Raw genomic sequence first — 21,320 nt, 5'->3', positions numbered from 1 at the left:
GCCCCTGCATCTGGAGTCTCCTGCATCCAGACGCCATGCCTCTGGACCCCCACTCCTGCACCCAAACCACCCCCAACTGAGCTCCCTGCACTCAAATCCCCACCCTGATAAGCCCCACCTCCCTGCACCACCCTGAACCCCCACATCCAGACCCCCACCAAGCCCCACTGCCTTAGCACCCAGCCCCCCTGCTGAGAACCCCACACCCAGAGCCCTCCACGGAGTTCCCAACCACTTTCACCTAGAATCCCCTGCAGAGTCCCATTGCCCCTGCACCTGGAACCCCCCCCCCAGTGAGCCTCTGTGCATCCAGATCCCTCCACACCCAGACCTCCCACTGAGCTGCCTGCACCCAGATTGTCCCACACAGAATCCTCTTACCCCACACCTGGATCTCCCCCATAGTGATCCCCCTCCACACTTGGATCCTGCCTGGTTGAGCCGGCCTGCCCCACACCTGTTGCACATGGCACAGAGGGGCAGGGCCTCAGGGATTTTGTGGGGCAAGTCCAGGCCTTGTGTTGTGTTAGTGTTGGGTGCAGCCTCACCACTGAGTCTGTGTCCCAGGGGTGGGAAGGTTGCAGGGTGATCTCCCACCTTTGTGCAGCCAGTGTCCTTTGCTCCTCACTGCCATGCTGGAGCCTCTGCATTTATTTATTGACAAATAAAACTTGATTTATTTATTTTTTGTCACAGAATACCCTCAGTCATAATAAATGTAAATACCAGGGTACTACTTAGCCTAGAGTTATCATTGTGTGAAAAAATGAAGATCTGCAAGTCCCAAATGACTCTTAATGGAGTACCTCTTAATTATCAATAACAATCACTTCTGTAGTGCATTGTATTTTGTAGATGCCATGGAAAACTAAAGGCAAAATTCTGCCCTTTAGATACATGGATATAATCTCCTTTTGCTTCAGTGTGAAAAAAGAATGCCCACAGCTTTGGAGAACCTGGGATGTTTAACTGGTGAGGAGTAAGTGGTTAATAGCAGAAGATGTTACATTTACCTTATTTTCCCTATTTAGTGGGTGCATGTTAATCTAAGACTATGAATTGAAACGAGAGAAGCAGTATATGTGTAATCTAATGGATTGTACAAGGACTTGAAAGCCACAGTATCCCAGTGTAGGCTCACTTTAAACTTCTGGGAACAAATGTTTGAAGCTTTTTTTTTTTTTTTTTTTTTTTGTGAAAATAGAATGTGCAGGAAATATAAAGGAATTTTTTAAGATGACTGTTTCTCTAGTGAAGCCTTGTTTGTATTATTTGTTTACACAGGTTTTCTATTACCAGGATGTTAAATGTAGAGAAGAGATGTATGATAAAGACATCATCATGCTGCAGGTAGAAACCTTTTAAATTACTGCTGACACAAAGTACTTTCCAGTTTCTTGTCTCATTCATCAAATTTTGTGTGGTTTTGCTTTTAATTTTAATTAGTGCTGTGTAGCAACACAAATTATAATAAGCTTCCCTATATCTGGATAGTACCGATTGCACAATAGTACCCAGCCGTACATTGCAAGTCACACGATGTAGAAATTCTTCTCTTATTTTTATTGTCATTACTTGTATGCTCTGCCCCACTTTCCCCATTTCATGTTTGCCCAAAACACAGATCCTCTTCCTTGCCTAGTAGTTGAAAACGATATACTTATGAGTGACTTACAAAGATGGCCAGATAAGATATTTAAGTCAGTTCTTTAGTTCTGTTTTTGGGTGCGGTTTTTAGTGTCTGTTAGCTCCCTTTCAAGAGTTAAGACTTCCAAAAATATCAAGAAGCTATGCTTTGATTTTTAAACTGAAACACTTTATAACATTAATTTGTGTATCCCATAATTTTGTGCTTTAAATCTTGAACTGCTTTCACTGTGGTACTTAGGTCTGAATTTGTTAGCTTTATTTCCTATTTAACATTGATGTTGAAAGAGGGATATTTTTCATACTTTAATGAATAAATTTGATGCTAACCAAAGCTCTTGGGATGTGGGGTATCTGGCAGATTGGTGCATCGTTTATGGATCCAAACCTTTTCCTGTTGCTGATACTACAGAGGTATGAGCTTGTCAATGCCTTCAAGAAGATCATGCCCACCAAAGACCAGGTAAACAGAAAGGAACTATTCATGAATTCTCCTCTTTCAAGGTTACAGAACATCAGCAAGGAAACTAGCTGTAGCTGTTTCACTGCAATCATAAGACCATACCAAAAATAGTAACATAAGTTACAAGTGATCCAGTGGTTAGCTAAACAATTTTTTTCCCCTCTGTTGTAGATATTTTCTTGTTCTTCGTGTAAAACAAATAGGTTTTGCTGTCTTCAGTGTCTCTGTCCAAATTGCTTGCTAGTTACTCTGCAATTCAAAGAATGTTAATACTGGAATGGCATATGATTTTTATCAAAGAAAAGCAATGTGTCTTTCTCATCTAATTCTCTCCACTTTCTGTGTTAATATCTTGCTTCAGGATGTCTTTGGTTTGCATCCTTTATCCTCTGTATGCAATAAGTAGGATTACTGTTTGTATATAGAACAGGTCTCTCTACCAGTACTGTTATTTCATAGGTTGTCTGATAAAAATCAGGAAGCTTTTCCCCCTCAACATGTCTGTGTCCTTTAAGGCATATTCATGTATCTTTTTATTCTGAATGCAGTTTTTCTGGTTTCTCCTGTCAATTCTTCAGGATGTGTAGGGTTTTCACCTACCTCTTCATTCAGGACACAATTTTCCCAGTTACATCCCTTCCTACTATGTTAATTTGCATTTTATTCACGGAATAATACCCACAGATGATCATCTAGGCAGTCTCTCCAGATTATAATGCTTCAGGTTGGAGGGTGGTTTTTCTATTAAAACAGTAATTTGGTCTCAGCTCAAATGTTCACAATGTCATCTGTGGAAACCCTTAAGTTAATTTCAAGTCTGGGTTTCCCACTTAACTGCATTATTCCCTGATCCAGCAACTTTTTTGTTTTTGTTTTTTTTATAAACCTATAGGATTTGACCAAGCAATATAATATATTAATAGAAGAAATGCTGCAGGTTCTCATCTATGTTGTGGGTAAGAAACTCTGTTTACAGTAAAAATGAAATCTGTTTTTTGTGGTTTGGGATTTCTTTTGCTTTTTGGATTGGCTGTAATTGAGCTTCTTTCCTCTTTACAGGGCAGTAGTTAAAAAGTTATGGATATTTGCTGCTGGAAAGGACAGACTTGATGGATGACCTTTTCCATTAGACAATTCTCTGTATTTTAATTTAAATGGTTGGGGTTGATGCTGGTTAACTCTTAAGTAGGTGGTTCTGTGACACGCAAACATGACATCTGAAACTGTGTCTTGTATACAGTATAGGCTGTTAGATAATTCCACAATTTGTTATTCAGGTATACTGTGAAGAGAAGAACCTCTCTCTTAACTTTATGCCTGATATCCATTATCCTGATGTGATATAACTAACTAAAAATATTTCTAATGTTATTTACATTGCTGTACCATATAGACGACACTACTTGAGAAAGCAAAGCAAATTCCTATACCTCACCACAGAAACTTTATTATAAGAACACACTAATAACCCTGAATATTTGGGTTTGTGATGTCCGGGAGATAGCGTTTGCCAATTTCAGTTGGATGTATTCCTGGAGGTTTCAGCACATGACATAATCTTTAATTAAAGATTTATCTTTAATTCCTGGAGACTCCAGGACAATGCTGGAGGGATGGCAACCCTACTGGGAGAAACATGGTGAATTGCCTGCTGGGTGCAAAGATTGCGGATCTCTCAAGATATCTAGACAGACTTGTGTAGTGCTGGGGAGGAGCTGGTGGTTGTGATACATGTAGGTATAAATACTTAGGGAAAGGTAGGAGAGAGAATTGGAGGTCAAATGTGAGGCAAGAGATGAGAGTCCAGGACCTTCATAGTAGCATTCTCCAAAATGCTTCCAGTTCCACATGCAGGGCCAGTTAGACAGGCAGAACATTCAATGCATGTATGAGATGATGGTGTTGGGAGGAGGGATTTAGGTGTATTAGGAACTGAGGAACCATTTGGGAGATTAGAGAGGCTACAAAAACAGAAAATCCAGTAATAATATGGGACTTCAACTGTTGCCATATTGACTGGGTATATGTCACCTCCAGATGGGATGCAGAGATAAAATGTAACACCATTTAAAAAAAAAAAAGTCTCCATTCAAGAAAGAGATCTTGGAGTCATTGTAGATAGTTCTCTTAATGATCAGCAGTGGTCAAAAAGGCTAACAGTATGTAAGAAATTATTAGGAAAGGGATTGATGATAAAAAAAAAAATCCATGGTTAAGCCACACCTGGAATACTGTTTGCAGTTCTGATCTCCCTGTCTCCAAAAATATATTAGAATTGGGAAAAGCACAGAGAAGGGCAACAAAAATTATTAGGTGTATGGAACAGCTTCCATATGAGGAGAGATTAAAAAGAGTGGATCTGTTTATCTTAGAAAAGAGGTGACTGAAGGGGGATACAACAGATAGATTAAAATTATGAGTTGTGTGGAAAAAGCGAATAGGGAAGTGTTATTTACCCCTTCACATAACACAAGAACCAGAGGTCACCCAATGAAATTAATAGGCAGCAAGTATAAAACAAACAGAAGGAAGTACGTCTTCACACAACACACAGTCAACCTCTGCAACTTGTTGCTAGTGGAATGTTGTGAAGGTCAAAAATATAACTGGGTTCAAAAAAGCATTAGATAAGTTCATGGAGGACAGGTTCCATCAGTGGCTCAATAATTGTCCTGTACTGTTCATTCCCTCTGAAGCCACTGACTCTGGCCACTGTTGAAAGACAAGATACTGGGCTAGAAGGACCACTGGTCTGAACCAGTATGGAGTTCTTATGGGTAGCAAAAAAAATTGACAGTTTAAAAAAAAAATCTTTCTCCTTTTTGCCCTCAAATATCGTTCAGGGGATAGTTTCACAAATCTTGTCCTATGAAATATCTGTACAGGGGTGTAGTTTTTCTTTGATTGCACATGTCCATTCCACTTCAAGTGTGCGCACGCCCAGTGCACTAGCATCAGAAATTTTTCCCTCCAATGTACCCATCAGTATCTTTTCTCATGCTGCTGTGCAACAGTATAAAGGGTGGAGCCAACCTATCTCAGTTCTATTTATCGCCTGTGATGATTGTTGGAGTGTTTTTATCTTGCTGTTGTAGGTGTTTCCCCTTTTCTTAGTGTTTTATTGTTTAGTAGTTGTTTTATAGTCTTAGTTTAGTTTAATTTTCTACTATTAGGTTTCTTTTTTTACTAGTTTACTTAGTATAACTAGTTTCCTCTAGATTGGGTTCTGATGCCCAGGGCTAGGGCATGCCTCAGTCCCCAGATTTCAAACTTTGCGATGCATGGAAGAAACCAGTGCCAGTCAGCGACCACACTATGGGTGCCTGAAGTGCCTAGGAGAAGCTCACATTAGAGACAGGTACCAAATCTGCAGGGACTTTAAGCCAGAACTGAAAAAAACAAAAACAAAACAGGGAGGTCAAACTAAGCATCTTAGGGAGACAGCTTTGTTCTCACCTTTGGAGTCTTCCTGCTCAGGGTGGGCACCAAGTGTCTCTGCTTTGGTCAGGAGCAATCCCACTGCAATGGGAGAGTCTCAGCTCCAATCTCCTTCTCCAGTGCCTAAGAAACAGCATTGGAGACCTGTCATCCCAGGAGAGCAAGGTCCACATCCAGTGATCAGACTGGGAAGAAGAGGAGAATAGTATCTGCACTACAGAGTGCTTCAGCACCAGGCGCACTCTACCCTCAGCATCAAGAGAGCCTCCTGATGCCATCAACACCCAAGGGATATGCCACGGCATGCAATTTTCTGAGTCTCTTGGTGCTGGTTTCTCTGGGAGTCCAGCAGACATCTCGACCATTACCGATGGACAATGTCACGGATTTGCTGGCTACTCGTGTTCAGTACCCAATACCATGGGTACCTTGTGGACACTCCGGTACCCCCTCATACGCAACCCAGCTATGATTTCCCCAGTGCTGTCCTCTAAAGACTCCTGGAACCAAGAGACACCTCTCTTCCCTGGCTAGATAAGTTAGAAGTGGGATCTTGCATTTCATGGCTGCGTCACATAGGCCTTCAGTCTCCTGTGAGAAGTTTTCACTTTTGGTATCTAGCAGAGTCTCCCTGTTGGCTGGCTAGTAGGGAGCCATGATTGGGAAGAAATTGGACTCCAGTGCCCTATCAGTGGCTGTATTGGAACTCATGGATTTTCCTGCTGTCTCCCAATCCTCTCCATACCCTTCCCCTTCTACATTCTCCGGTAGACATTGTGAACCTGCATGGCAAGAACTGCAGGAAGCCAATCCCAGTGCCAAGCCCAGTACTGAAAATGGGGAACCTGCCTCAGTGAATCTCCATTTGGAGGGATTGGCCAACTAGTGTTGGTTCCTCCTCCTCATTGTCCGAGTAGTATCTGGTGTTTCCTCACCTGCTTCAGACAATTATTGGGCCCACCAGGACCTCTTGCAGAGGGTGGCTTCCTTGCTAAATATTCAAGTGGAAATAATTCACGAGAGCTCATGCAGATTGGTTAATATCTTGGGATCTTGAGAAGTGCTCCCAATAAAGGAGGCTGTTCTGGAACCTCTGTATTATGGCAGCTGCCATCTCCCCTGCCTCCTAAAGTGCTGAGTGGAGATATCATTCCCCTTCCAGGGGTTTAAACAGCTCCCCCCACCCCAGTGAGGCAAACCCGCAGTAAGACCAGAGCTTCTGTCTCAGGTGCCAAGACTCGCCCCTCCAACAGAGCCTGCAGTGACTCATCATTAAGGCTATGTCTACACAACCGTGTTCAGTTGACCTATGCTACGCAACTCCAGCTACATGAATAACATAGCTGGAGTTGATGTACCTTAGGTCGAATTACCACGAGGGGTCGACGGGAGAAACGCTCCTATCGACTTACCTCATTTGTCGGGGGTAGAGTACCGGGGTTGACTGCAGAGCAATCTGCTGTCGATTTTGGCGGGTCTTCACTAGACCCACTAAATTGACTGCTGGTGGATCGATCTCAGAGCACTGATCCCAGCTGTAGTGTAGACCTGCTGCAGGAACTCAGCTTCACTGACTCATCCTATAAGCAGAGCCTGCAGTGACTCAGCCCTCAGGTATGCTGAAGTAGCTTATCCCTGAGCAGAACCTGGGTCAGATGACCTCCAGGCACAAGTATAGGCTGCTGCCCCGAATGGCGCAGTCCCACAGTTTGGGGACCATTGGGGTAGAGTGTGGCTCCACCTTTTTGTAACACTGTGTAACAGTAGGAGGCATCAGAGAGGGCATGCACTGACCTGATGTACAGCTGAGGGTCGCTAATGCACTGGGCATGCACGCATCTGAAGTGGAGTGGACATGTACAACACATTTTGAAGAAGAACAATTACAGAGCAGGTTAGTAACTGTTTTTCTGTATGAGTGAATCAGAAGTGTATTTTTAACCTTTGTGTTTTCCTTTTTTCTCTTTTTATGGCTTCCTGATAGGGGAAAGATACGTGCCTGGAGTGAGTAGTGTGACAAAAGAAGAAATTACTATGAGAGAAATTATTCATCTGCTCTGCATTGAACCAATGGCTCACAGTGCTATTGCCAAATCTTTGCCTGAGAATGTGAGTCTATTTTTTTTTTTTGCTTCCTTCCCTCTTCTTTTCCTTTTCTACTCCCTGTTTCTTTAGATTAAAGTGTTTTACTTTTGCTTTTGATGGAAACCACAGATTTTGGATTTAGAGTTACAGTGAAGTATGACTACATTTTGGTAAGATGAGTATTTCCCCCCGCTTGTTAAAGATAAATGCATGGTGCTCTTCAAGGGAAATGTAACAGTCCACAGTTACTTGTGTGTCTGTGTCCTTCGGACTGGCAGCCTGCAGCCAAGAACATCTTAGAACCAGTCATTGTCCTAGTACAATATACACATTCATAGTATGGTTCTAATCTGAAAAACTACTGTAGAAGGATTGCATTTTGGTACTCAGGGAGCAGGACTATTGAGTTTATTCTTAGTCATAGCTACTAACAGGGCTGGTTCCAGGGGTTTTGCCGCCCCAAGCAACGCCCCCCTCCCCCCCAAAAGCCACGATCTGCGGCAATTTAGCGGGAGGTCCTTCACTCTGAGCGGGAGTGAGGGACCCTCCACCGAATAGCCGCCGAATACCGGCTAATACTTGCTAAGCTGGTGCCTGGAGCCGGCCCTGGCTACTACCTAAATGACAATTTTTTTTTTTTAAATGATTTCTTCTGTTGGACCTGCAGAGCTAGTGCAGCTGAAAGAGGGGTAAATTCTATTCTATCTTATGCGTCAACAGTATTTACTAAATTCTAATCAATTACCATTGTGCAAATCTATTTGAAAACAATTGCACAGGTGTAGTTGAAAGTATAGTTTTGTCCTGTTGAAAAATTTACTTCTGATAAAGAACAAGATGGAAAGAATTCATTTCAACTGTCATAGCCCAGACTGATTTTTATAGGGCTGGCAGTTAGGAGAAAAAACCCGCATTTTGCTTTCAAACTGAGTATATTATGAAAATTATTGTAAGCCCTAAACATAGATTCCATGGATGCCATTTTTAGAGACTAACCTTTCAGAATTAAAAACTGTGTGGCCTGCCTTCCCTTAATAGTAAAATTTGAAAAATTTGCTCGTTGGATGGGGCACAACTCTGATAAAAGTTATGTCTGAAGGTAGTTCAGTGAGCAAAGGAGTCTTGATGTTCTCTCTTGGACATCCTTTTACATTTTCCATTCCAGGGGTGGGAGTACTTATTATTTTACTCATCACCAAATTTGTAATTTGAATATCTGAATTTTGGATGAGCATTGACAAAATACATTAGTCCATAGTTTAAATATGGAATTGATCTAGATGGCTCTTCACACTTTACCTTGCAAACTGTCCGTGGGTTTTTGTTGCATTAATAATGGCGTATTTCACAAGTGATCGATTTGAGGTGATTTTATTAGAGTAGATACAGGCTGGTATAGATTCTGATACTGATAGGTTAGTCCTGCATGTTATGAACTGTCAAATTTCAGTCCTAATATTCTAGACTGTAACCTAATACTGTAGTATATATGTGTGTGTAAAAATATGCTCTGTGTTAAATGTTTTAACAGGAAAACAATGAAACTGGCTTGGAGAAAGTAATAAACAAAGTGGCCGTATTCAAGTAAGTTCTTAATATGACTTTATAGATAACATTCAGGTGAAGGGATGAGAGCTGTAAGGATTTATTTACATTGCAATAAAAAAAATCCACGGCACTGAGTCTCAGAATCTGGGTCAATTGACTTGGGCTTGTGAGGCTTATGTTGCTGAGCAAAAATTTGCAGGGTAGACACTTGGGCTGGAGTCCAGGCTCTGAGACCCACCGCATTCGCAGGGTTTCAGAGCCTAGGCTCTGGCCTGAGTCAGAACGTCAGCCTCATGAGCCTGAGTCAGCTGACCTGAGCCAGCTGCAACCATGCTGCTTGTCTTTTATTGCAGTATAGACGTACCCTAGTTAGACTGTTGGTCATGCTACACAAACTCCTCTCCTGTTTTGTAAGCTTGAAATACTTTTCTATACACAAATGAAAGCAAATGTAAGTGTAAAATAGGGATATGGAAGGCCTGAGGGTTTTTTCAAATTCAATTTGAGAACTCTTTTGTAGTAGCTGGCCACCATACCGCTACTTGCCCTTTTTACCTTTTGAAAATCTCCCTTAATGTTTGGTTTAGACTGCTCTTTACTTGTTTACTTGCTTTTCTGCCAGAAAACTGTTGGCTACCAGCTGTAGGTAGAAAAGATCCTTTTCATAGGCAACCAAGGAAACCATTGTGTATGGTACTTTGACATCTGAATTGATTTTGGTCAGTTATGATTCAGTCCCCAAAAAAAACCCCACACAACAAAAACTTCCAATTCAATTCCTGTAGTCTCCCTTATTCTAAATTGCGTGTGGCTTTCTCTTTTTACATTTAACCAAAGGGAACCATAAATATGGCTAGGATTTTTGTTTTGAGGGTAGGATGAGGGTTAAAAGAAGAGACCTTTCAGTGTACTTCACTGGGAAGCATATCATTATGTTACTTAGATTAGTGCCTAGCTTGAAAAGGAATTGAAGATTATACAGTGAGGCACAATGCAGGCCAAATGCCTGAAATTCTAGGTGAAAATTTTAATTAATTCATCTGTGAATAATCTCCTGGTGCCGTGTGTCAGAGAGCAATGGGCAGGATCCATAGGAAAGTGTATTGCTGGTAGTTAAAAACTGGTAACTGAATTCTGTTTGTACTTTGTAATATAATGAAGTTGCCATCCTTGATTAAATATGCAGAGCCAGGTCCAGTTGTGTTCTATTTCACTCTTAACATTCCCTTAGGAAGTAATTACATTACTTGTTGCTTGTGCTATAAATAAGCACTGAGGATGTGTTGTTAATCTGTGTATTGTAAATGTTTTTTTAGGAAACCGGGTGTGTCAGGCCATGGAGTTTATGAACTGAAGGATGAATGCATGAAAGAGTTCAATATGTTCTTTTATCACTATACCAAGACCCAGCACAGCAAGGTAGACAATGTGAAGGGCAGAGGAGAGCACGCACTTTTGTTCTCTGCCTAAACAAACCTGGTGAACTGAAGGGAGGGATGTAATGGAGTCTGCTTAAAAGAAATAAATCAGAGATATATTAATGTATTCTACTTAACCCTCAAACCATACTCATAGGGAAGCTAACTTTTGTTTTTTTGACAGAGGAGACAGCGAAGACATTTTTCATGTGACAAAAACTGTTCTTCTGTAATTAAGCTGTAAAAAGCTACCATCAGTCTTCTAATAAAACATTATTCAGATTAACAAACACAACGATAATCTTGAGAATCTCCGCTCCTATGCAGCACGGGAAAATACCAATGTGTGGGGTTTTTTGGTGTATGTGTAGCTTTTAAAAAAAAACCACAGCCGTTTTAATGCATGCTGTGAGTCCAAAACACTTAGGCTGGGAACTTTGAAAGGCGCCTAAAGCATTTAGGTGCCTGTCTCCCACTGAAATTCAGAGAGAGTTGAGTGCTTAACTCGCTTGGATCCCTTTGAAAACTCCAGCCTAAATTTTCAGTTTTTTAACAGGTGACAAGCAATGTAGGTTAATAAAAGCATTATCAGATTGCATACTGGAGACAGACTCCATCTAGGGAACAAATTATAGTAAGTGTAGTGAAGACACGATGGGACAGCTCCTCTGCCAGTGAAAATCCATGGAGCTATGATAACTTACACCAGCTAAGGATCTACCCCAATGCATTTTAAGAGCAGTACCTATGTGGTTTTCCCTTCTCTACCCCCGCATTACAGGTATTTTTTTTCCCTCTGTTTCTGCTATGAAGTTTGAAATCTCCATTTACTCTCTTCATGTTTTAAGTTCAGCTAAACCTATAGTTGCACACTACAGCTTCCTTTTGTGTATGGCAGTAAAAGGACTTAGTTCTCTTTGGGATGCCAGATGTCACACAAGACTGTTAAGCTCTAGTAAAAAATACCTGTTAGGAAAAATAAGATGCCAAGTCAAAAAGAGACAAAATACTAGCTCATCCAAACAGGGGGAGAAGCATAATTTGGCCCTAAATAAATGTGCATAGTTCCACAGTGCATTTAAAAGATTTTTTTTTTTTAAATATTATCTAGTCCTGGGCCAGAGGCCCTCAAAGTATGGGGTGTGCTTCACTAGGGGGGGCGTGGAGGACTGAGCATCATCCAGCCCCTCCCCGCCCCCAGCTCTGCTCCAGACCCACTCCCAGCAGCATCCCCAGTTCCTGGCCCTGGCCCTGGCCCCAGCCTCGGCATGGCTCCGCTTCCAGCCCCACACAAGCCCCCAGCAGCCGCAACTCTGTTCCCAGCTTGGGGCAGAGGTTGGGAGCAAGGCCAGGAGTGGATCCAAACCTGGCTGCAGGCCCAACTACCAGCCCTCACCACAGCCTGGCTGTGGTTCTGCCCCAGCCTCAGTCCCACTCCCAGCCCCACCCTCAGCTGCAGCCCCAACCTCAGTCCCCTTACCCCTATCCACCCCTCACCCCAAGCTGCAGCCCCACACCTGGCCCTGGCTCCAGCGGTGGGGAAACATGGACAGAGGTAAGGGGGAGGGTGTGACCCTCAAAAGTTTGGGGACCACTGGGCAAAGTGAAGTAATTGCGTTGCTCATTTGTAGTACACTACAAGTCAAAGCTGATCTTTACAAATTATTTTTCAATTTTTTTCTATCTTTTAGACTTCCCTGGATGAGCAGTATTGTATTGAAGTAAAAAAAAAAAATCTAACTAATATAAATTTGCAAAATATATTAAATATGGTTACGCATAAAGATATTTTGTTAGGTGGAGAGCTATCTTCACAAGTTTTTTTTTCCTTCTTTGAGATGTGCTGATCAAAAGAAATACTACACAGGATCAACACATTTTTTACATTCTTGTAATAGGGGAGAGTTTAAATGCATAGGCTCTTTTGGAAAAAAAAATGACTTCCTCATAGATGTTCACAAGAGAATATGTTGAATTTGTATTTGTATAAATGGATAGGTAATATACACAGAACTTCAAGGGAATAATTGTAGTTTTCCACACACTTATAAAAAGTACTAAGAAAAGTTAAACTTATCCCTACTATAGGTTTATTGTAGTGTTTGCACTAGTTTTATTATCCAGGCCCACAACATGTTTTCATGTGCTGATGTATTATACAATGTTGGTGGAGTGTCAAAGTAAATCTGTGGATCTTGCTATGTTTGTTAGTCTACTGTCCCTGATGGTTTCACTGAAGAATCCTCCAGTGCTGTTGGTACAATAACTTAGGCCAAGTTTCTTACAGGCTGAACATATGCAGAAGAAGAGAAGAAAACAAGAAAACAGAGATGAAGGTAAAAGGTTGGACTGGACGATAGACCAAGTGCTATGGTTCAGTGCACCAGTTTCCTTTGTGCTTATAAAATAAAAACTTTATGTGGCTCAGGGATTGATAATGGGATAGAAATTGTGTTGAATCCAGGGTCACAGGTTGGAAATAGACCTAAATCTTTATTGACCATAACATGTTACCACCAGACATCTTTTTGGTGATTTGGTTTTTTTTTTTTCCAACAGTTGGGAGGGCTCTCAGTTCAGTTTCTAGTGGACAGATGTCCACAAATTCAACTCATTGTCAAAACAGGCAAACTTGTTGACAATCTAGAGAGACCAAGGAGACTAAAGTAATTTTTCTCCTTTTATAGGTGGTTCTTCTGGAATAGGGTTGGTAGGGTAGTGTAGGGAAGATTGTACTGCTGCTGCCAGTGCTGTGCCTGTTCTATGGATGACTTCATTGTAAACTACCATAAATCTGATATCTTTCAGAAACAATCAAAACTCACTTTAAAAGTCACAAACTCCATGTGTCAGAAACTTAGAGATAAGACTCTAATGTTTCAGTTGTAACAGAACTATTATCCCCTCTTTCCCTAACCTCCCTTTTTAATTCCACAATCACCATTTAAGTCATGAACTGTAATTGAAGAGCTTTGGGAAAAACTGTTGGTGCACTGGGCTGTTGTTTGCATATGAACAATTTCATTATGTTTAAGACCAACGTCTTGCCCACTGTTGTTAATTCCAGTATAGTAATAAAATGGTATTTGGCTAGTTATTCTCCCCACGTTTTCAACTGGATACACCGGTCTTCACTTTCCATTCTAAACTGTGGTTTAATATTGTGTACTGTTAAGCAGCTCTGCAGAGTTCTATATCAGCGGTGTGTGAAATTATTTCTTAGGCTCCCAAAGCACACTATACAATTTCCTTTCAACTGAAAAATGCTGATTGAAGAAAAGTAACCTGACACTTGTTTAAAGGACACAGTCGACTTGGAAATTGCATTCTGTCTGAATTTTGTATCTCCATTGTTTATAAGTAACACCCAAAATCCATATAACTGGAAAGTCAGTGAAGAGAAAATTCTGTTGTTGGTCCCCTCTCCTCTGTCCCTCCCCCTGTTTGTTTACTTTGTACATTGACATTTACATACAATAGCTTTCACTTTCCCCCACTACTGGAAATAGCAGGAGTGCAGAAAACAACTATACATTTTTGTAAGATGTTTTTTTTTCAAATCCTAACTTTTATATAGTGCTTTGTCAAACTGGATTTCATGTAAATTGGGCAATTCAAATAAATGTAAAGTTTAATGTCTCTAAGGTAATACGTATTCCTATTCCTTCACTGGCATGTGTCAGGCTCTGTTTAGTGCTTTGCATGCAAATTTCTACTATAAAAATTTGAGAACTTAATGTCAAATATTACAGAAGCAAAGGAACTGAAGAACTGTACTGTTCTGTATACCATATTGCTGCTTGTGAAAAGGTAAAATATTCTGGTTCTCAGATGTATTGGAAGACCATTATGCACATGTTTTTAAAACTTTATACTTCGTTAGCCTGAGTTTTATAAAGATCGTTATGTGAAACTTTCAGAAGTTCAGAGCTGTGATTTCTAAGCATCTGCAACTGTTTGTCTCTCATGCACTCTCACTTTTTTCCAACGCTGTATTTTACATACAAACTAAATGGAGGTAACGGTGAAAACTTCATTGAAAAGGCTAGTGCATGTGGTCGGAAACTTGCTCACTGACTGAAATATACTCAGACTCTCCCACCCCCGCACTTGGTAGCAGTTTACCTGTTGTCTCCACTTCCTGCTCACAATCTGGTAGGAAATATTAGGACGTTATTAATATGCCTGCATGTGACTTCTTTTCTAGCACTGCCACCTCCTCCCCCTCCTGAATTCAGCCCAGCATTCAGCAATGTGGTGAAAGTTCTGAACTGTGATATCATGATGTATATCCTCAGGACTATCCTTCAAAGGGCAGTACAACTGGAGACCCACTTATGGACTGAAGCTATGATCCAGATGGTATGGATTGCATTAGTATTTTTCCTCCTTAATTTGGGTTAACTATTAATGCTAAAATACTCTTGTCCATTTATATGTAAACACGCAGCACACTACAGTAAACTGTAATCTTGCATATCTCTTGAACATTAGCATAACGTACTAGACTTGATTTGAAAATCATTCTACATTACACCTTAATGAAATGGCACTGGATGACACTTTTAAAGTCAGTTATTTGTGGTGTTTGGTAGATAAGCATAGGCTTGATAAACAGAATCTTACTTTCTTTCTCTCTTATAGTATTACCATTTCCAGTACATGGTTTAGTTTTATTTTAAAGGCACATTGTGTTAATACTTCTAAACTTATAAATGTGGTTAACCAATATTTTAATTGGAAGAAAGGGACCTCTTTGATCCAAAAGGCTGTTTTTATAAATTTTACTGATCCAGCAAAGGTTTCCCATTATCTGCCTCCTCCTCTATAAACTTTAAATGTAATTTACAGTAGTAATAAGCACTTTGCAAAAATAAGTATTGCAGTTACATAACTTGAAGTGTTTAACAGTCTTGCCTTGTCTCATCTCTGAAAGCTGTTTCAAGACAGTTGCACTGTCTGGTTTTCTGACTTACAACTGCATGTAAAAACAAGCTTGCTAAAGAAGCAAGGTGGGATAACTTGGCTCTGTAACACTGATATGTTGTGATGAAGTGGGAATTTTCTGTAATATTTGTATGACCTGTGTGTGTACCTCAGTTTCCCCTGTATGCTGCATTGTTACCCAGTGTGTGGAAAAGGACTGTTTACTCTCAGGGCAGACCAAGAGACATTGGTATGAATGTCACCTAGCTGTCTGAGCCTGGATGGGACATCTAGCAATCAGTGACCCGAGGGTGATAGATTTTTCCACCTCTCAGCAGGGAAGCTGAGCACTATCCCCCAGCTTGAGAACAAAGAAATGGGAAGGTGTGAGGTTGGGAGGATAAGAATTGGTTGCTGGAAGGAGTCAGACATCTTGAACAATGGGGTTCGCTACAGCTTGGTCGGGCTGTAGGCTAACCAGAATGGACTTAACTTTCTTTTCTCTATGCTAACCTAAGGACTTCCTCTGTTGTGTTCAGTTGACTAATAAACCCTACTGTTTTAATAATGCTGTTTGAGCATCACTGCAAATGCTTTGAGGCACATTAATTCATTAAGAGTGTGCACTTTTGCTGATGATGACTTGTAAAGCTTGTATATGGCTGATGTGAAACATGTAAGGATCAACTAAGCTTAATGCAAGGAAAAAGCAGGGGTCATGCATAGTTAGGACACTTGTATATTCTGTGTATGGTTATTGAATCTTCTGTTTGAGATCCGTGCACTATTGCGCTGTGTGATATATTCCTTAAGTTCTGTCAATATGTCCAGTTTTACAGCCCTCTAGTAGCAATTGAGTTTTATTATTTCCATCTTTCACAGGTACTTCACCTCCTTTCTCTGGGCTTATTGGAAGAGAAGCAGCAGCTAGAAAAGGCTCCAGAGGAAGAAGTGACCTTTGACTTCTATCACAAAGCATCAAGTATGTTTCACTTCCTCTGAAGTGGGGAATGAATTATGCTAACTTCTTATTATAAGGACAATATTAGCCTCAAAAGAAAAGTTAAATCATTGTGTTCAGCAAGGATTTATCTTATCTTTATTTTCATCGTAGCATTCAGAAACTAAGTGAGACTGCTAGAGTTCTCCTTTGCAACAATAGAGAAGCCAGATCAGGAATTACATGTCTATGCTCCGTCTTAACAAGCATAGTGAGGACAGGATGTGCTGGGTCCCAAAGAAGGTGCTAAGAGTAATATTGGTGCCATCTTATTGAAGATAGTTGTGTCCCTCTGTGAGGGTTACAGAAGAGGTGCCATATTGGGTCAGACCATTGTCCTGTATCCTATCTCAACAGTGGCCTATACCAGAGCTTCAAGGGGAGGGTACAGAAAATGGCAATTATGGAGTGATCCACCCTGTTTTCCACTTCCAGATGCTGGTTGTCAAAGGTTTAAGGTCACCTCAACCATGAGATTGCAACCCTGACCATATCGGCTAATAGCCATTGATGGACCTGTCCTCCATGATCTTATCCAGTTCTCTTTTGAACCCAGTTATAGTTTTGGCCATCATGAAATCCCATGGGAATGAGTTCCATTGGTTAGTTGTGCATTGTGTGAAAAAGTGTGCTTCCTCTTGTTTGTATTAAATCTGTTGCCTGTTAATTTTATCAGATGACCCTGGGTTTTGTTTTGTGGGAAAGGATAAATAACACCTCTCCCTCTCCACTTTTTCCGGACCATTCATGATTTTATAGACCTATCATATCCTCACTTAATCATCTCTTTCCTAAACTGAACAGCCCTAATCCTTTTAGTTTCTCCTCTTATGGAAGTAATTTTCATAGCCTTGATGGTCTTTGGTGCCCTTCTCCAATTCTATTATATCCTTTTTGAGATGGGGCAAGCAGAACTGGACACAGTATTCAATGTGTGGGTGCACCATGGATTTATAAAGCCGTATTACGATATTTTCTGTCATTTTTGTTATCCCTTTCCTAATAGTTCCTAACATATTGTTAGCCTTTTTGACTGCTGCTGATCATTGAGAGGAACTTTCAGAGAACTATCCTCAGTGACTTCAAGATGTCTTTCTTAGATGGTAACAGCTAATTTAGAACCCATCACTATATGTGTATAGATGGGATTATTTTCTCCAATGTGCATTACTTATCAGCATTGAATTTCATTTACCATTTTCTTGCTCAGTCATCCAATTTTGAGAGATCCTTCTGTAACTTCTTGCAGTTTGCTTTGAATTTAACTATCTTGAATAATTTTTTTATCTTCAAACTTTGTGATCTCTGTTTACCCTCTTTTTCCAGATGATTTATGAATGTTTTGAACACGACAGGTCCCAATAAAATTCCTTGGGGGACCCTGCTGTTCATCTCTCTCCATTGTGAAAACTGATAATTTATTCTTACCCTTTGTTTTCTATTTTTCAACCAGTTACTGATCCATGAGACCTTCCCTCTTAGATCCTCTTAGTTTACTTAAGAGCCTTTGATGAGGGACCTTTGTCAAAGGCATTCTGAAAGTCCAAATACACTGTATCATCTGGATCATGCTTGTTGCTTATCCCCATGCTTGTTGACTCCTTCAAAGAATTCCAATAGATTGGTAAGGCATGATTTCCCTTTGCAAAAGCTGTGTTGACTCTTCTCCGACAAATAGTGTTTGTCTGTGTCTAACAGTTCTATTCTTTACCATAGTTTCTACCACTTTGCCTGTTACTGAAATTAAGCTCTCCAGCCTGTAATAGCCAGGATTGCCTCTAGAACCCTTTTTAAAAACCAAAAATACATTAGTTGCCTTCTAGGCATCTGGTACATAGGCTGACTTCAATGATAGGTTACATACTACAGTTAGTAGTTCTGCAATTTCATATTTGACTTCCTTTAGAACTCTTGGGTGGATACCATCTCGTCCTGGTGACTTAAACTAAACAGTAATATCAGTTTGTTTTAAAATCTACTCCGTAGACACATCAGTGTAGGACGGTACTTTAGATTTGTCACCCAAAAAAATAACTCAAATGTGGGTATCTCCCCCACATCCTCTGCAGTGAAGACCAATGCGAGGGATTAATTTAGCTTCACTGCTATGGCCTTGTCTTCTTTGAGAGCTCCTTTGTCATCTAGTGGCCCTACTGGCTGTTTGGTAGGCTTTTTGCTTCTGATGTACTTTAAAAAAATAAATAAATTGCTGTTAGTTTTTGTGTCTTTAGCAAGTTGCTTCTCAAATTCATTGTTGGCCTGCCTCATTATACTTTTACATTTTACTTGCCAGAGTTTGTGCTCCTTTCTATTTTCCTCATTAGGCTTTGACTTCCAAATTTTAAAGGATGCTTTTTTGCCTCTTAATGGCCTCCATTACTCTGTTTAGATTCTTGGGGTGTTCAGGACCATGAGTCACCTTGATACCCCCTTGCCTCCAGTGAAGGAGAGACTTGCTTGCGTTTAATTGGGTGTCCATTCCCTGACTTCACCAACCTGTTAGCTACCCAGTCTCCTCTGGGCTATGCCAGCCCTTACTTTTTCTTGCAGAATTATAGGTGTACTCCAGTCTCCAAGGCCCTTTGAAGTGTTTCCTTGTAGTGTCCAGCCCCTTATCCACTGAACGTTCACAGAAATATCATCTCTGCTGTCCCCAAGGGAACAGTATACACATCAGCTTGAATGATTCAGCTAAGGATCAGCTCCTTGTATAATATCACAACATTGAGATATATTTATAGTGAAAACAATGATACGTTTATTATCAGTGGTTTGAGATTCATGAACTAGTGAATAAGGATAACGAAAACAAAAAGGTTACATATGAAACTATTTCTAGCAACTAAACTTAATTTAGCAGGCTAACCACCTGCCTTAAAGAATTTTCTCACCCAAATGTTTCTTGCAGTATTTCAACCCAGTCTGATTGTGAGCCTGTTTTCATGAATGAAATAAGGGTCTCCTTTCCTTCTACTTATATTCCCCAACATTCATTGTCTGTCCTCAGGACAGTAACTCCTCCCCTTCCCCCTACCCCCCTGGTTTTACTGAGTCCTGCTTCTTCCCTGTTGACTTTGTATGTAAATAGGCCATCCATTATGTTGGCTTAAAATGCTTAATTTACATGCTGTCAGAGAGTAAAGTGAATAAACATCTTTTATCTGACAGTAAATCTGTTTGTCAACTCTGCCTTGATGCAAACCATAGGAACGTATTTTCAGCATACATACGTAACTCCTTTCATAGCATCTGTACATACATTTCACAATGATATTAATTACCAGTGTGATTCTGGCTTTCATTTAAGATCTCCCATGATATTCTTTGGTGAACCAGAATGTACATACCAGAATCAGGATATTCTGGTAAACTTTTTGCCACTTGATATTGAGGGCATCCTGGGTCATGGCATCCTCCTTCCACTACAGGATTATCATGAAGGAGAAGACGGAAATTCCTTGAGAAATGACAAAAATAAAGTAACCACACATTTTTGTGCCCTTTGACTTGGACAGATCTTAATTTGTCTCCGAATTAAGGGGTTTTATTACTCTAGTGACAACAGGAAAAAAGCCAAGATTTCACTTATAAGCTATATGCAGCATGCTCTTGTGCTTCTTTCCCTTGACTCTAAAGCTTATCATTTGTATCCAGAAGATCCTTTGGCTTGCAGTAAAATCTGCTTAGGTTGAAGGTGGAGTCCAAATTCTTTTTATCTTGTATAGAGTTGCTACTACATTGTGTAAGAATAAATAGAGAGAGTCTCTTTTGCAAGCTAAACATTATTACCTCCTGTGATATGGATCAAAAATTAGAAATATGAATCCAAGCCACTGAAGTGGCTTTTATTTAAAGCTTTTGAAAACACTGACCTTATGAATAAGGCTAAGATTTAATCGTGGGTATTTTTAGTAAAAGTCATAGACAGGTATCAAGGCTGATTCCCCACTTTGGCACTTCGAGTACAGAAGGTGGGGGCCCACAAGGATTCTTAAAATTAATACTGGCCACTCCAGGCTTGTATTAAACTCCCAAGGTTACAGCTTCTCTCTGACCGTGGATAGGTAGATGCTGCCACCACCCAAATGCAAAAAAACCCTTTGAATTCAGGAAGGCGCACTTGGGAATTCCTCCAACCCTTTCTCACTCACACCCCCGGGGAAACGCTGAGAAAGAAAACAAAGGAAATCAGATGTTGCCACCAGCTAATTAAACAACATATGCACAAGCCTCTTAGGACACAAAAACCCAATCCTGTTCTTAAAGGTAAATTTTATTAAAACCAAAAAGTAAGAAAATACATCTGGAACTTAGGCTATTGCTAGGTTTTAAAAGAGCAAATATAATAATTAAGCATCAAGAATGGTTTTCTTGAGTCCAGCTTAATGGTTATAAACAAAACAAAAGCATTTGAGGGTTAGCACAGAGGAAAGCACAAGCCATAAGGAGATAAACCTAATTGCGTCTTTCTGGACATTTCCTGATCTACTTACGGGTCTGGGGTTTCAAATGAGTCAGTTCTAGGTATAATTTAATGATTTTTCATACCTTGCTTAAAGCTTTTTACTGCATAGTTCCAGCCCTGTTTTTGCTCTGTCCCTTCTCTTCAGAGAACAACAGACAGACAAAAGAGGAGTCTTGTTTCAATTTTTAAAAGTTCTAGTCTTCCCATTTGCTCTTTTGGTCAGGCACCCACCCCCTTCCCTTTACCTATGGGCATTTTTAACCCTTTACAGGTAAAGCAAGTAGAGAACAGCTACTAACAGGTATTTTGTAGCTAACTGGCTGGCTGGGT

The 21,320-nt window shown here is 40.4% G+C and overlaps 1 protein-coding gene across 1 annotated transcript in view; it reads left to right on the top strand.

The window, feature by feature from the left end:
- UBR1 (ubiquitin protein ligase E3 component n-recognin 1) overlaps window positions 1–21,320 on the top strand; it is a 142,820-nt gene that overhangs the window by 53,778 nt on the left and 67,722 nt on the right. The window contains exons 18-26 of the mRNA XM_039536388.1: window positions 1,285–1,350; window positions 2,009–2,110; window positions 3,003–3,066; window positions 7,533–7,657; window positions 9,165–9,217; window positions 10,498–10,600; window positions 12,887–12,935; window positions 14,807–14,961; window positions 16,408–16,507. Of these exons, the coding sequence (XP_039392322.1) occupies window positions 1,285–1,350; window positions 2,009–2,110; window positions 3,003–3,066; window positions 7,533–7,657; window positions 9,165–9,217; window positions 10,498–10,600; window positions 12,887–12,935; window positions 14,807–14,961; window positions 16,408–16,507 (817 nt within the window). The remainder of the gene's footprint in view (window positions 1–1,284; window positions 1,351–2,008; window positions 2,111–3,002; window positions 3,067–7,532; window positions 7,658–9,164; window positions 9,218–10,497; window positions 10,601–12,886; window positions 12,936–14,806; window positions 14,962–16,407; window positions 16,508–21,320) is intronic.

The sequence above is a fragment of the Mauremys reevesii genome, linkage group 4, assembly GCF_016161935.1.
Source record: "Mauremys reevesii isolate NIE-2019 linkage group 4, ASM1616193v1, whole genome shotgun sequence".
Classification (NCBI taxonomy): Eukaryota; Metazoa; Chordata; order Testudines; family Geoemydidae; genus Mauremys; species Mauremys reevesii.
This window is presented reverse-complemented; position numbering and strand designations above follow the sequence as displayed.